The 17,382-nt window shown below is 39.3% G+C and overlaps 1 protein-coding gene across 4 annotated transcripts; it reads left to right on the forward strand.

The window, feature by feature from the left end:
* Nucleotides 1–483: 483 nt before the first annotated feature.
* DENND10 (DENN domain containing 10) lies at nt 484–17,341 on the forward strand. 4 transcript variants are annotated; one of them, XM_083363382.1, is made up of 9 exons: nt 484–694; nt 4,606–4,802; nt 6,094–6,173; nt 7,550–7,698; nt 8,376–8,487; nt 10,497–10,597; nt 12,345–12,452; nt 14,403–14,497; nt 16,204–17,341. In XM_083363382.1, exons 1-9 carry the CDS (start codon nt 649–651, stop codon nt 16,378–16,380), a joined length of 1,065 nt encoding a protein of 354 aa, XP_083219508.1. In that variant the 5' UTR covers nt 484–648; the 3' UTR covers nt 16,381–17,341. The 4 variants fall into 4 exon arrangements, with proteins under 4 accessions (XP_083219508.1, XP_083219510.1, XP_083219509.1 ...); XM_083363384.1 differs by having other exon boundaries at nt 4,606–4,734; XM_083363383.1 differs by having other exon boundaries at nt 606–694; nt 4,586–4,802.
* The last annotated feature ends 41 nt before the right edge of the window (nt 17,342–17,382 follow it).

Genomic DNA, 17,382 nt, shown 5'->3' on the forward strand with positions numbered 1-17,382 from the left:
TATAATTACAACTGTGAAAATTACTCAAAAGAATTGATGGCAGGTCACCCCAAAAGGCAGTATGGTCACATGGAGCATCTCCTACAGTTAAATACATACTTATTCTCTTGCTCTGGAGAGCAGAACTCAAGCAAAGATGAACATTTCATGGGAGCAAAATCTGGTCAAGCTGGAAGAGAAAGTAAGCAGTACGAACTTTTGGGCAATGACCAAAAGAAATGTTTTAACTGAACTGGATCTTCTAATACGAAATCCCCATTAAGCAGAAAGGTGGGCTAGACGACTTTCCGAATCACACTGATTTTTCTTCCCACCACTGTGAAGAGATTTTGCTTAACTGCCAAGAGTCTTTAAAATAAATGAGGGGGAAAAAATCTCTCGGAGACACTTTATGCCAGCGTTTTCCAACCTTAGGAACTTGAAGATGCGTGGACTTCAACTCCCAGAATTGAAGTCCACGCATCTTCAAGTTCCTAAGGTTGGAAAACGCTGCTTTATGCTTGCATGTGGACGCGTTAATTTCTGCAAGCGAAGCCCGAAATCAAGCCGGAAGCCAGGAGGCGTGTTACTCAATTAGTCTCCCGCTCTGAGGCCCATGATGGGCCTCTCAGGAAACAGAGGAGGGATCCTGGCGCTGGGAGGAGAAAGATGGCAGAGACGGAGGCTCAGCTGCTTTTGGGTGTAGGTTTGATTGGTAAGCGCATCTCTGTTCCTGGCTGCATGCTGTGGGAATGCCAGCTTGGGTGGGAGAGCTAGTTAACATCCCTCGTTTCCCCTCCCTATTTCTATTCTGAAACGGGAAAATTGTGTGTTCATGAAGCAGTGGGGGAAGGCAGACGAGAGGGAACGTCTTCCTTTTTTCTCTTTTTCCAATTGCCCATAGAAGCTAAGTCTAAAAGCGTCTTGCCTTTGGCTATGCAACAGGATTGTTGCACTTTTTCAGGTCCCTCTATGCCCGTGCACAAAGAGGAGAGGAGAGGGCTAGAAAAGAAAGAAAGCGACTTTGCATGCTCCCTTAACCTAGACAGGAATAAGCGAGCGGCGGAGTATCCTTCCATTCTTCTAGCGTGATTCTTTTTACTATCACCCCTGTTCCTAATACCTCCTGCCTTGTAGTGAGTACAGCTAGGCTAGGGCACAGCACCTGGGACACCTTGGGAAACTTAAAAAAACCCAAAACAAACCCGGTTCAGGCTCAAACTTGTTTAATATTGACTTAGAAGATCAAGCAAATCCCATGGTGGTGAATTGAAAAAGGAAACGCTCTGGAAGAAGGCAATGACCAACCGCTACTATATTATTGCTAATGTAACCATAAGAAGTTGAACTTGATGTAAAGGAGGCTTTACATGCAGCACTCTGCACAAACTTAGAGTAAATCCAGCCACTTTATAATTTAGTGTGGTCTCTGAATTTAGCTATCGCAGTTGATTATAACATGCTTAAAAGTAATAGTCGCTCTGAATGTTGAGTGAAGTAGTCACCTGCAGCTATCTCCTATTAATTTACAAAGGGGCCTTGCCTTAGCCTCTAATTTGCAAAAGACCTCTTTCTAGTTATCCTAAAATTCCAATCCTTTTCTGAATGGAGACTGGAAAAGTAATTAAATGCAGTTAATAGCACAGAAAAGATTTTTAAAAATTTTGCTTTCCTCATATAATGCTGATTGTAGGTAGCTATAAAAATGCTCAGGATAAATGTCTTAGCTCATCACCAATGCAATTACTAGATCTCCCTTGATGTGAAATATTCTTGAATCAAGGCCTCACTTAGGAAGCCTTTTTTGCCATCATTTATCTCACTTCACTTAGCAGGGAAACCATAATGGGAGAACTTAACAACAAATAAACTATTATTTTTATTTAGCACACTCAATGCATTGATTTTTTAAAAATTCTAGTAGAGGAGATTCTTGCTACAAGAAGAATGTCATGGTTCTGATAGATGAGACCAATTAAAAGAACTTCAAGGCAAGGAATTCTTCCTCAAAGAACATTTTTATTTGGCTACAAAATACAAAGGTGAACCAAAGACTAAATTCCTGTTCCCCTGGTTACAAAGTTGCAAGTTGAAATTCCCACCCCAATTAGATGTCATAAATCACATTCATCAATACTAAACACAGGCACTCCTCCCAGATCTCCAGCCCGCCAAAATGTTACCAGTAATGACCTTGGTTCCCATACAGGTGAAACTCGAAAAATTAGAATATTGTGCAAAAGTTCATTTATTTCAGTAATGCAATTTAAAAGGGGAAACTAATATATGAGATAGACTCATTACATGCAAAGCAAGATAGTTCAAGCCGTGATTTGTCATAATTGTGATGATTATGGCATACAGCTCATGAAAACCCCAAATCCACAATCTCAGAAAATTAGAATATTGTGAAAAGGTGCAATATTCTAGGCTCAAAGTGTCCCACTCTAATCAGCTAATTAAGCCATAACACCTGCAAAGGGTTCCTGAGCCTTTAAATGGTCTCTCAGTCTGGTTCAGTAGGAATCACAATCATGGGGAAGACTGCTGACCTGACAGTTGTGCAGAAAACCATCATTGACACCCTCCATAAGGAGGGAAAGCCTCAAAGGTAATAGTTGGATGTTCCCAAAGTGCTCTATCAAAGCACATTAATAGAAAGTTATGTGGAAGGGAAAAGTGTGGAAGAAAAAGGTGCACAAGCAGCAGGGATGACTGCAGCCTGGAGAGGATTGTCAGGAAAAGGCCATTCAAAAGTGTTGGGGACTTTCACAAGGAGTGGACTGAGGCTGGAGTCAGTGCATCAAGAGCCACCACACAGAGATGGATCCTGGACATGGGCTTCAAATGTCGTATTCCTCTTGTCAAGCCGCTCCTGAACAACAAACAACGTCAGAAGCGTCTTACCTGGGCTAAAGAAAAACAGACCTGGTCTGTTGCTCAGTGGTCCAAAGTCCTCTTTTCTGATGAGAGCAACTTTTGCATCTCATTTGGAAACCAAGGACCCAGAGTCTGGAGGAAGAATGGAGAGGCACACACTGCAAGATGCTTGAAGTCCAGTGTGAAGTTTCCACAGTCTGTGTTGATTTGGGGAGCCGTGTCATCTGCTGGTGTTGGTCCACTGTGCTTCATTAAGTCCAGGGTCAACGCAGCTGTCTACCAGGAAATTTTGGAGCACTTCATGCTTCCTTCCGCAGATGAGCTTTATGGGGATGCTGACTTCATTTTCCTGCAGGACTTGGCACCTGCCCACACTGCCAAAAGCACCAAAATGTGGTTCAATGACTGTGAGATTACTGTGCTTGATTGGCCAGCAAACTCGCCTGACCTGAACCCCATAGAGCAGGGGTGTCAAACTCAATTTCATTGAGGGCCGCATCAGCATTGCGGTTGCCCTCAGGGGGCCGGGTGGGTGTGGCCTGGATGGGCGTGGCCTACTGGGTGGGCGTAGCTAGAGTGCGTATGGCCTACTGGGTGGGCGTGGCCAGTTCGCATCAAGGGTGCCTACGGGGGCCTGGGCAGGAGTGGGACAGATCTGAGGGTCTCTGGCAGAAGGAGGGTCTCTGGGCCAGGGCCAAGGCAGTGGGGGCCGCTCCCTCACTGTTTCCAGGATGGCTTTGCGGGCCGCATGAAACCACTTCGCGGGCCGGATCCTGCCCCCGGGCCTTGTGTTTGACATGTCTGCCATAGAGAATCTATGGGGCATTGCCAAAAGAAAGATGAGAGACATGAGACCGAACAATGCAGAAGAGCTGAAGGCCGCTATTGAAGCATCCTGGTCTTCCATAACACCTCAGCAGTGCCACAGGCTGATAGCTTCCATGCCACGCCGCATTGAGGCAGTAATTGCTGCAAAAGGGGCCCAAACCAAGTACTGAGTACATATGCATACTTATCCTTTTCAGAGGTCCGATATTGTTCTATGTACACTCCTTGTTTTATTGATTGCATGTAATATTCTAATTTTCTGAGATTGTGGATTTGGGGTTTTCATGAGCTGTACGCCATAATCATCACAATTATGACAAATCACGGCTTGAACTATCTTGCTTTGCATGTAATGAATCTATCTCATATATTAGTTTCCCCTTTTAAGGTGCATTACTGAAATAAATGAACTTTTGCATGATATTCTAATTTTTTGAGTTTCACCTGTACTTGAGAATTGTTATGGCTAGCTTAAAACTACACTCCCCCCCTTTCTAAATATGTGGCAACCGAAAATGAAGTGAAAATGGCTTCAGTTCAATTCGTTGCAGAGTTGACAAAGAGTACAGTGTAAAGTTTAATACAAGAGAAACGGCAGAGGAAAGAGGAAGTCTAGATAAGGAAATACAATTTGTGATCATTTTTAAAATAAATGCGCTATTAGCTAAAATTTAGATTTTGCTGCTCTGGCTATAGAATTTGCTGCTCTGTTTCATATTTTTAATAAAATTGTTCCAGATTAATATCGCATTACAGATTAAAATACATGTATGTATGCTGCCATAAATAAGGCTTCCATAATGTATTTTGAAAATGTATAAAAGTGGGCATTAAGTTGAATGCACAATTGGATCTAACTGATCAATTTACTCCCTTGCTGCTGTTGGCATTCTCACAGTGAACATCTTTCCACCATAGAAAAAGATACCAATGGAGATGCTCTGTGGGTTTGGTGTTATCCTTCTACAACGACTGCATTCAGAGACCTCTTATTGAGAAAATGCTGCCTTACAGATGAGAATAAACAGCTTCACACTTTCTTATTTGGTCAGTACAAACTAACATGGTTTTATATTACAACCATGGAAATTCCAGAAGCTTCTACCTTGAAAAGGGTAAGATTGAAATTTGGAGAAAGGGGGCTTGATAGAAAGATCTTATTTGCACATTCATTACCCTATTAAGAGATTACCGTAATTGGATTTTTGCAACAAGGCTTATTTTTATGTCTGCTGATTTCATAAGGGATAACCCATTAATATGCTATATATAATATATGTTCTATATATGTGATAAGAAAAGCAACTTGGAAAAAATTATAAAAAAAATAACTGGGTTTTTATGTTTGGATCAACCAAAATTAAACTGGATGTTTGCATAATATTCAAGATGTATTAGTCTGTAGCAAGTATCTGTAGATTTTCAGTGATGTAGTAGACTTAATTTTTTGATTTAAACATGGAAACTGCCTAGCTTCTGATGATGCTCAGTGGTTCAAAAAGAAAAAGAAAAATCATGAATAATTCTGAGCATCCAGAAGGAACATGACAATGTCCTCAAATACCCCAAAGCAAAACTGATGGGCTCAGCAGCCATCCTACCTCTAGGCCTAGGAGCAAAGCCATGTTTTTGGTGACCTCTGGAACTCCCATCAGGTTGGGAGCTTTACAGATCCTCAGGGGAATGCTACTCCAGATGGCAAACATGACAATTAAGAAGGCACACATCCTAGATCCCAATAGATGACATTGCTTCATGCTTCAGAATCTTTCAATTAAACAATCTGCCTGATCTTATTAGGCATTTAGAACTATTGAAGATAAGCAGTTCTTCAAATAAGCAGGTCCTGTGTGACACAAAGTGTTACAAATGACAACCAGTACCTTGAATTGCATCCAGAAGCCAATTGGCAACCTGTGCAGCTCATGGAACAGTGCAGCTCATGGACATATCATGGTATACTCATTTGTCCCTGCCTGCACTGTAGCATTCTAGACCAACTGTGATTTCCATATGGTCTTCAAGGGCAGTCTCATGTAGACCATGTTGCAGGTGTTCATTCATGCGGGGGACTAAGGCATCAGTGATTTTCTGAAGGGTCTTCCACTCTAGGGATGGGCAAAACAGTGCACTAAATATATCTGTGCAAAGGCCTGAACTCTGACTGAAACAGGTCCAGATAATTTATTTCCTTCAATATCCTCTGCAGCCTTAACTATTCTCAACAATCTTCCCCACAAGTCACTGCCCAGACACCACAATTGGACCTTCCCTGTTGGAAGTCCAGCTCTTAAGTAAATCTAAGCAGCTTTATCTGCCAAATTGTCTCTCCTTTCCAATTGTTTTATATTATTATTTTACAAGAAAGTATTTGGATGTTAACTTTTTTTTTTGCATGTTGCATAGGTGACCCATTTTTCCATTGTTCTGACAACCAAAGACTTCAATCCGGAAAAGTATGCAGCCTTCTGTAGGATTCTCTGTAGGTGTGTATTGCTTGATACATTTTCTACAACTGCATGGCTGAGTAGCTAAACTTTTTGCACAGCAATGTATTCCCAATTAAGAGGTGAAAATATTTCTGAAAGGATTAATGAGCATAATAATTGTATATATAATTACTGATTATTTTAAGTGAATAAAAGGTTTACTAAAACTGCAAAAATGACACATAATAGTATCCTACTAGCAGTTCTCACAGGAAACCATGAAGTGAACAAGTTGAAGTGCATTTCTTCCCAAATGTAGTTCTATCGTAAGCATATTATTCACAATAAATCTAGCAAGATTTGTCTTCCTGCACGATGTAGAACATGTTCCAGCTGCATGTAGAACTTCATGTACGGAAATTCTATCTGGCTATAGAAATAAAAATAAGATCTCTACCTGGAGAAAGACCACTTTAACTATATTCATATTATATCCAGGTTAGATTATAGTTAATAATGTTAATAGTTCGAGAGTCAAAGAGTGGTGGACTGAACATGACTTTGCTTTTGGTCGAGCTAATGACTATGGTGGAAATAGGAGCCAGTGAAAGGATTGGGTCCTCAGAATTCTCCGGATCAAGGAGAGGGAAAGGGATTGCCCACAAGATGGCTCCATACAGAATCTCCCTGCAGAGATCATAAAACAGTGATCTACAGCAGGTTTGAGATCCTCTGGGAGGAGGATCATCCTTTCAAAGAGACAATGGGTTTGCCTACTTTCTCTTAATTACTAAAAAGCTGCTTACTATTAACTTCTTTGAAATTAAGAATCTTCCAAAGTACAAGCTTTACTATATCATTAGGAAAACCACCTTCCACCTTGGATGATAGAAACTCTGATGTATGTGGTTTAAAAAAAAAGCTTTACTGTTTTGGAAAACAGCAAAAAGGAAACTAGAAATGTGGATTTTAGAAAGTTATGGGGCTAGATCAGGGGTAGGCAACCTCGGCTCTTTCATGACTCATAGACTTCAACTCCCAGAATTCCTGAGCTGACTCAGGAATTCTGGGAGTTGAAGTCCATGAGTCATAAAAGAACTGAGGTTGCCTACCCCTGGGCTAGATGGACTCGAAAGATTATCTCCTGTGTTGGTGTTTAAAAAATTATAAAGCAATATATGACGATGTTGAAAGTAATTGTAAGAAATCCTCTGCATGGAAAGTTTCGTTGACTGGGAAATAAGCAAGGTAATAAGAGGGGACTTGAAAGATGGCTAGAGGGAACCAGAGAGAACAAAGAGGAAGGAGCATAGATCACATTGTGGGGTTTGGTAAGTCTTGCAAAAACGGCAATGGGTGAATGTTTTCATGGGTGAAAAAAACCCGCTTTATTCTTTTTGGCCCAGATTATTAAAGCTCAATTTATTTTTCAGAATATACCTGAAATATGGGACCCCTGTAAAGATGATGGAGAGTTACATTTCTGTCCTTACAAAGGGGATTTGTCAGAGTGAAGAAAATGGTTCTTTCCTAAGCAAAGATTTTGATATCAGAAAAGCTTATCTTGCAGGCTCAGTCAAAGGTGAGATTTAAAAAAAAAAACGGTTCAGGTTAAAACTATGCATTCTTAAAAATAAACTCCCTTTCTTTCAATGAAATTTATTTCCAAGTAAGCTGACCCTGAAAGCACAACAACCACTGCTTTCAAAATACAGGTTGTGATTAGGTGCATCACCAGCTTTTTTCTCAAGGCTACATCAGCAAAAGTGAATCTTGGGAGTTACAAGAGTTTTTCAGGGCCTGGTTTGGGTTTCCCTTTTGTGCCCTCCCCTGCAGAGGGCGAGAAAAATAAAATCCTGGCATGAATTGAATTGGTAGGATGGTTTTTAATAAAAGCCAGCTGGCCTGACTTTTTCAAAAGCAAAATGATGTAAAGGATACACAATGTTTGCATTGTAAAAAAAAAAAAAGTAAAATGCCAGGTTCACATGTTATTGGTTTGATCGTTGGAGCTTATAAACCATGGCTTGGCATGTTAGGTGAATCTACTCTATTGTGAGTTAAACAAGCTATGACATAGATGTAATACCAAACTGTAGTTCGATATATCTAAAAGGTATACTGTAAATCTGAACAAATTTTGCCTCTTCGTAAAAGTGAATTCAAGTAAATTATAATTGTTCATATAGTTATGTTGTTAAATGTAGAGAATTCTATTTTGTTATATTAAGATTCTGTTTTAACTTCTGATTGTCCTAGATATAGTGTTTCAGTTTGGAATGGAAACAGTCATCCTGTATACTGCGCTCATGTTAAAGAAAAGAATTGTAGTATATCATCCAAGAATAGAAACTATCCTTGAATTTACCAGGTAAAACACATGGATGAAATAAAAAGGTTCTCCTTCACTTAATTTCATTTTCAAGTATATATAGAAAACCAAAAAAACTACTGAACTCCGGGATACAAAAGAGCCTTTTAATCACTGAGCTTTCGTCAACCTCCTGTTGACATCATCAGAGTAAGGGCTACAGGTGGGAAGAACCTACATATATACCTGTATGACAGTTTAACTGTCAGGTCATAGAATGTGTAATGCCCTCCCCCTGCTCTCCCGCATTCAGCCGCACTAGTTCCAGTCAGCCGTAGAAGCCAGCTTCCGTTTAGATCTTGACATCTTCCCTTCCCCCCAGCTGTTTGGCATGTCCGTCCTGTTGTGGGGCCACTCGGCGGCATCGCTGGACCATCACTCATGCCGTCTCGTTTGATCGTGGCAGTCTGCCACTTAGGCACGTCAGCTGTCAATGTCCTCATAGAGCGTGCAATCGGCTGGCCGCCCCCCCCCCCCCCGCTCTCCCACATTCGGCTGTACCAGCTCAGGCTCTGCCATATAAGCCGGCCCTCGTTGTGATCTTGATAACTCTCTCCAGCAATTGGTGAAGGTTGATGAAAGCTCAGTGATTAAAAGGCTCTTTTGTATCCCAGAGTTGAGTAGCTTTATTGGTTTTACATATGTATGTATGTATGTAACATTCAATTGTGAGTCCTTGCACATGGCCTGGTTTGGTGTCAAAATTTAATAATGGTTTAACTTGGTATTGTTTTCAAAAGACCACTGACAGTCCAGTTCAAAAAAGTCTTTTATTTTACCCTTCCCTCACCTCCAGTTTCAGGATGTCCTCTATGTTAATTGTAGTGCTAACCCATGTTCCCTGTTACCATGTAGTCAGTAAAATTAATTCACAATGTCAAACTTTTCAGAACAGGAGATATCTTAGATCTAGTGTTTAAGGTACCAGGTTAGAAAGCAGGAGGCCATGAGTTCAAGTCCCACCTTAGCCATGAAAGCCAGCTGGGTGACTTTGGGCCAGTCACTCTCAGTCCTACACATCTCACAGGGTTGCTGTTGTGGGGAAAATAAGAGGAGAAATGTTTCATATGTTCGCTGCCTTGAGTTATTTGTAAAAATAATAAAGGTGGGGTGCAAATAAATAAATCTTTGTTGTATAAAAGAATGCCTGAATAAAGTAGTATCAGTTGTGTAGTCCTTGGTGCTCTCTAGATTGTTTTCCTGAAGAAATTTCAATATCTGTTGAGGTAACATCTTCAGTGCTAGAAGGGAGCAGGATTTGCTCTCTGTACATTTAGTAGTTTGCCCTGTCAGTTTTGGAGTTTGCCCTGTCAGTTGGAGGTATTGGATTCCTCAGGGCAGTTCTTAAATGTGGTTATGATTTATAACTAATCCTAATTTGGCAAAACTGTTTGATAAGCCATTGCATGAAATTAGTTTGTTTTGAAACAGACTAGTCTATTAAGATAATTGGTCCTATTGATTTGTGTCAAAGTAATTTCTTTGTACTTATCCGCTATTGTGGTTAATCATTTTGTAAAATAAGTGGTGATTAACAGATTCTGTAAAAGCAATGCTCAACAGAGTTGACATCCTCAAAACATTCCTTACTATTGAATACATTTGTTTTTGTAAAATTCCAGTTTTGAAGTGGGTCCAGGGTACGCCTGCTGGACATCCATCCATCCATATAGTATATCATTTAAAAAAATCCCTTCCATCTTTGGTATGGTTTACTGTCTATGGCTGAAATTATGTCATATGATTTAGAGTCCTGATCCCTTCATAAGCTAGGCCAGGGGTAGGCAACCTTGGCTCTTTTATGACTCATGGACTTTAACTCCCAGAATTCTGAGACAGCCATGGCTGTGGAATGGCTGGCTCAGGAATTCTGGGAGTTGAAGTCCACAAGTCATAAAAGAGCCAAGGTTGCCTACCCCTGAGCTAGGCCTAGGGGACAAGACCAATTAGTGCATCCTTTGAGGAGATGATATGAACCATTGTATTAAAATAAAACTTTTTTCTTTTAGGGCATTACCAGCCTTAGTGTGGCACCGACAAGATTGGTCAATTCTTCATTCGTATGTGCATCTGAATGATGATGAATTGGAAGCATTAAAAATGTGTCCAGGTATTACTGATAATGGATGTAAATCAGCATTACATACAGTAGCATAATGACTAACTTTTGTGGTAATAGAAAAAATAGTTCATTATTTACTAAATCAATCTATGTAATCATCCATGTCACTATGGGCAGATAATAACATTCAAATATTATAATAACATTCAAATATTATTATAAACAGTATTAGCAAAGGGTCACTACCATAGTCACTACCATAGTCACCAAGGACAAACAGTTGACTAAGACCTCTTACCAGGCCATCTAGCCTAATTCCCAGGTCTGGAAAACCTGTGAATCTTCAGTCCTTTACAAAAGTCCACCAGGGTTAGGTCCAATCTTAACTCAAGGAATATGGTATTCCAGAGAGTAGATGCTGTGACAAAAAAGGCATGCTTCTAGGGTCCCATAAGACAGTGTTTATTAATTGTCTCTAATATGCTTCTATAGTACTTCTCTATTATTATAAAAGCTATTAACATTCTAATCTAAAGAAGCATTCATAGTAGTATTACATAATTTGAGTTTTTGTAAGATTTTGAGATATCAGCTCAAATATCAAAAGATGATGGTCAAAGCCCAGAAAAGAAACTATTCATTATAGTTCCTTCAAGGTCACACTAATAATCTTATGATCCATTTTGTGGCTCAGATGTTTGGAAATTGCAGTACTGGACAACTCCTAATTATCTATTGCAAAAAGTAGTTGCTTGGATTTCTTGTAGAATAATGGAATACTAATATAGAATTTGGTACCTATTATTTATTAGGTAAATTCCTATGATACTGGTAGAGGTCCAGTGTTAGCATGCACGTTCAAGACTATGAAATGAATAAAAGTAATTTTAAACTTTTTAAATTGATAGAAAATTAAATTCATATAAAAGTGATGGAAGAGAATATTTGTAAGTCAGGTTGAACTCTGGGGTCCTTGGCACTCTCTGAGTTTATTTTCTTGCAGATGTTTCATTATCAAACTAGATTGAACATCATCAGTGCTAGTAGGGAGTGTGATTTGCTGTCATTTGATATATTAGTGGCTTGCCATGTTAGTGGTGGGAGTGTTCTTGGTAGTTTCTTGACTGAGCTGTTTGTCTGCATTGGTGGTTTCTTGATTGAGATACTGTTAGCTTATCAATTGTTGATCTAATACAAGGGTCTTCAAACTTGGCCCTTTTATGACTTGTGGACTTCAACTCCCAGAGTTCCTCAGCCAACATGCCTGGCTGAGGAATTCTGGGAGTTGAAGTCCACAAGTCATAAAAGGGCCAAGTTTGAAGACCCCTGATCTAATATAAATCTCTTGTTTATCTAGGTTTTGATTGCTGATGAGGTCTTTTGGTTTGAGTCACACAAATCGGCCATCAACAGGCACATAGAGAAAAATATCTAGTACATACCATTCAAAAGAGACAACCCAAAAGCCAAAAAGGAAACAAAAAAAGACTAAAAGACCTCCTCACAAGCAATCAACACCCAGATGAGCAGAGATTAAGACCAAGGTTAACATTTTAACAACAATCCAGAAGCAAACAATATCCCAATCAAGGAACCACCAAGACCACTCCCACCAATACTGACAGGACAAGCCACTAGTATACAGAATGAAGGCAAAACTGATGATGGTATCTAGTTTGATAATTAAACGTCTGCAAGAAAACAACCAACCTCAGAGAGCACCAAGGATCTCGTATAAAAGTTCTTCTAGTTAGAATGTTTTTTACTGAAACATACTAAAATCTTTTCTCATCAGGATACATTGCTGGATGTATAGATTCAGAAGTGAACAGCAGGATAGATCTTTATGATGTATATGTCAACCTGGCTGAAAGTGAAATCACCATTTCACATCAAGCAAAAGGTTTGTGGGCTATGTCATCTACTTTTCTCATATATAAATGTATTTGTTTGCATATGCTTCTGGATGGCTCAGTACATTATAAAATAATATGTCAAAAATATCCATTATAATATCCTCCCATAATCATTAAAAAGTGGTGCTTCCCTCCTATTACATCCAAGCTCAAACTGGGCTTGTGTCATGTTCAATTAAATTCAGTCCTCCTTTTCTGACTCATTTCCCAGAATTCCTTAGAAAATAAAGAACTCTTCGATTGATGACTAAGAAGAATCAATTCTGAATAAACTCTGTAGCAATTCCAGAAATAAACTATGATTATTATAAAATTGATCCCCAGAGCACTGGGAAATTTTTTAAAAGTAATTGAATTTATGAGGTGCCTAAGGCCAAAAGTCCTAATTGGTCTTTTCCTCGCCTCTGGAGGTCACCAGAACTGACTACAGGTAGTCCTCATTTAGTGACCACAATTGGGGCTGGCAACTCAGTCACTAAGTGAATCAATTGCTAAGTGAAGCCACAGCTGTACTTATCTTACTTCAGTTTTCCTTTGCTTTATAGGCCTGTGAAGGTTGTAAATGTGATGATTGGTCGTGAAGTTACTTTTTCACATGCACCCTGTGAACTGTCGCTAAACGAGGACTACCTGTAGTACCACATTGATTAGGAAGTGGTCTGATCATGTCAAAAGATTGATGGAACAACTGGACTGCAAGATGAGCAGTACGCTAGCAGAACTCCTAGTGTCCCTTATGGTCAGCCAGAAATATGTGGTCTAATATCATATATCAGCATATATGATGATCATAAAGATCTCCAAGAGAAACATTACAAGCCACCTTCCTTGGTGTTATAGCTGCTAGGCACTTAAGGCCCGGAAGAGCAAATGTTTGATGAGGAAATATCTATGTTTTCACCCAACCAGGATTTAGTTTATTCACACCAGTTCTACCTTGTACCTGGGTCATGGAGGAGCATGATTTTATTACTGGTATTAGCAGATTGAAGCCAGTTGGGCATCCAGGATCCTAGAATAAGGCCGAAAGGCAAGAAGAAATTCCTGCCTAATGGCATTCTATAATGCCTCCCGCTGCCCACTACTGTTCTGATTCTCTGGTCCTCAGTCTCCAACAGCCTCCCAAATGTGGAAGGTGGTGTAGGAAATTTCAATATCCTCCTCTATGGTGGTAGTGCAGTTCCTCTGTTCCAATACCTAGAAAACTGTTAACATAAGATGGAATGAACTAAGTTGTAGGTTTTCAGTGTCAATGCCTGACCCAGGCAGACGGAAAAAGATAGGAAAAAATGCTTATTTTAAGGAATGATTTGGACAAAGGAAAAGTTATTTAATTAAAAGCTAACAGGATTTTCACTTAATGGTCTAGTTCTGGGGTCCCCAACCCCCGGTCCGTGGATCGGCACCGGACCACGGCATGCCGGAAACCGGGCCATGCAAACAAGTAAAGCCCTATCCATGGGATGCAGGCAGCATGAGAAACCACAACCTCTCCAGTCTGCGGAAAACCTCTGCCTCCATGGAACCAGTCCCTGGTGCCCAAAAGGTTGAGGCCACTGGTCTAGTTGGATAAAAGCAATGCCACCACACAGTGTTCTTTTCTGATTGAAAGAGATGATGCTATTGTATGGAGAAACTGAAGTATGGATCCTAAAAGATAGCAGAATGGGGGAATTCTTATCAGTTCAGCTCTATTGTTAAATGACAAAGAAGCAAAATTTTAGCATTATACAAAGAGTAAAAAATTGTCATTGAATGCAGGTCGAAGAAATCTTGATCTAGAAATGTGTACCTTTTCTGTGGCAATGTGGCCTTTTGACCCAAATTCTGAGATGATCAGCTCAAATGTGATTACAGTTCTGTTCTGGAGTTATATGTTTATTTTCATTCATTTATATAAAGGAAATGAGTGATGGTATACTTCTCTTTCTCCTCAGAGGCAATGACAATGGGAAAATTGCATAAAGAACTTGGTCAGCTAATTGTTCAGTCTGCAGAAGATCCAGAGAAATCAAACAGTCAAGTTATAAAGGTTAGGTTTCTGTATTTTTTCAGTCTTTAATATTATTTTGTTATCTAAACTATTACACTCCTGGTTTAGAATACAGTTATTAGTATTTAAGCCAGGGTTTAGTTTAGATGACTGACTGAGTTCTGGCAAAATTTCAGGCTACCTGTCTTCTATGGAAGGCGGAGAAGAGACCAGCTTTTATTTTAAGATAAAAACCTGCTTTTCTAAACAAAGCTGGATAACAAAGCTGTAACTGAAATTAATTTCATTTAAAGCGAGCCATTGTTCCTTGAATCCATATATAATGTAAAACTGTAAGTTCTTCATAAATTAAATTGGAAACATTCACCACCTTAATATATTTAAATAAATATGCAAGTCAAAAGTTGAGCAGAGCTGGTTACCCGCTGATAATCTGAAGTAGGAATGGGTCATCTGTGGCCTCAGTTATTGTTTTTCCAATCAAAGAAATATCCTTTGATCATATTTGCCACTTGTGATTCCTTAATTTATTTTAAAATAGATGTTTTTGAGATAAGCACAAAACCTATAATATAAACCTTAATAATTGGTTTTAGAAAAAAAGACAAAGAACACTTAAAATCTTTCGAAACCTAAGAGAAAAGTCCTGGTCTAGCCATGCGCATTAGGCAGCCTCACTCTTTTTGCAGTATTTTCCTGCTTATCATCTTGACTTTTCAGATGATTGCACCCGCACTCATACTTACACGTCTCTGCAGTTCAAAATTGATTTCATTTTCTTTTTAATTATACAGGTAGCCCCTGGATTACCATGGCAATTGGGACTGGAATTGCCATGGCTAGCAATACAGTTGTAAAGTCTGATATCACAAGACTGTGTCACTTAGCAACAGAAATTCTGACAGTCCCAATTCCATTGTTAAGTGATGACCATGCAGGTCATTAAGTGACGACCTCACATGACTACGACTTCCAACTTCCTGCCAGCCTCCCCATTGGCTTTACTTGTGCAAAACAGGCAGGGAACATCAGGAATCACATGACTGCAGGGATGCTACAACAATCAGAACTCTTGAGCACCCAACGTAAATAGCACTTGTGCAGTTACTACTATAATTTTGAACATTCGCTAAATGAATGGACTACCTTTATGCATTACCCGTGGCACCTTACCCCACATTTTCATGATAAATACTGTACACTGTATACCGTATACATTTGTAGTCCCTGGCATCTCCAAATAGCACTGGAAAAAAACCTTGTCAGAAAGCCACATATCTATATATCTATTAAGCATGCATATAGATTCATACATCACTTTTAGCTATTATTTGTTTAAATATATTTCTTTTGATAAGCCACAATTGGCAGGGTATATATGCAGTGTTCTAAAATGGTAATTAAATATCATAGCAGTTGAGTTTGGGCAACATACCATCTAGAACATTTCAAATGATATGCATAAACCTAGACATTGTGTGTGAATCCACTAGATTCATATACTGACAACATTCAGAACAGTAGCAGTAATATGAAATCACATCAACCTAGTTTAAATATTCCAATAGTATTCCATCTCAGAAAAAGAGTATCTGTAGGGCTTTTGTACTAATATTTATTTGTATCCCGCCTTTATCGTTTTTATCAAACTTTTATACTGACCTAACATAAATCTCAAAGAGGAGCACTTTTTTTTAAACTAACTTTTTCTTATTTGCTCTCTTTATTTTAAAATGTGTCTGCAGGATGTTTCATTGAAGACAAAGGAAATCTTGACAAATCTGGCTTCATTCACAGAAGTCACTCATGATGGTGAGAAGCCATCACTTAACTTAGAAGCACTGAAAGAAAAGCGATTCCCACCCGCAACAGAAAATTTCCTTTATCATTTGGCAGCTGCTGAACAAATGCTTAAAATCTGATGTTGTAAATAAACGTCAGTGGAATACTTAAAAAGAAAATCATCTTTGCTACAATGCTTATGTAAAGAATTCTGTGGAAGATTGTTGTTTTTTTTTTAAAAAAATATACTTTTCTGGAGAGGATAAGCAATGGTATAGCCTTGAAACTCCATCAGTGGGCCATAAAACATAGTATACCATTGTCAGTTCTTCCTACAAAAGGCCTGAAGACAGGATGGTTTGAGCTTGCATTAAGGTGAAAGATTGCCAAGCCCAATCAGCACCCTAATGGAAATCAGTAATCAAATTGTTAATGACATGGAACACCCCTAGAATCACATATAAGCCTTCTTCATTTAGCACCTCCCGAGTACTGTGCTGGGAACACAACACCCAGGATTCCTAAAAGACTCCCTCTATTCTAGTCAGTCTTAGCACATCCGTAACTTGCAAAGAAGCTGAAAGTTAATTTCAGTTAAATCAATTAATTCAGATAGTCCTCGTACCACAGTTCATTTAGTGACAGTTCAAAGTTACAACAGCATTGAAGTGACTTTTAAGATTGTTTTTCACACTTAACAACCGTTGCAGGATCCCCGTGGTCACGTGATCATTTTTTGGTGACCTTCTTAGAAGGAAAGTCAATGGGGAAGCCAGCTTCATTAACAACCGTGTTACTAACTTAACAACTGCAGTAATTCATTTAAAAGCTGTGGCAAGAAAGGTCGTAAAATGGGGCAAGATTCACTTAACAAATGTCTCACTTAGCAACAGAAATTTTGGGCTCCCTTGCGGTCATGAGTTGAGGACAACTTGTACTCTGAACCTAAGAGTTGTATATACAATGTGACTTCCCATAAGCAATGGATGTTTGACAGGTTACGTTTCTGCCAAATATTCAATGTGCCTGCTAGCCATACCTCACATAGGTGCACTTTGGGTTTTTAGAGTAAGAGTTATGTGCATCTTTTGGTGGTGGTGAATCCTGAGTTTGGGAGCTGTTTACTTATAAAAAACAGTCGA

This window comes from Vipera ursinii (genome assembly GCF_947247035.1).
Source record: "Vipera ursinii genome assembly, chromosome: 5".
NCBI classification, from domain to species: domain Eukaryota; kingdom Metazoa; phylum Chordata; class Lepidosauria; order Squamata; family Viperidae; genus Vipera; species Vipera ursinii.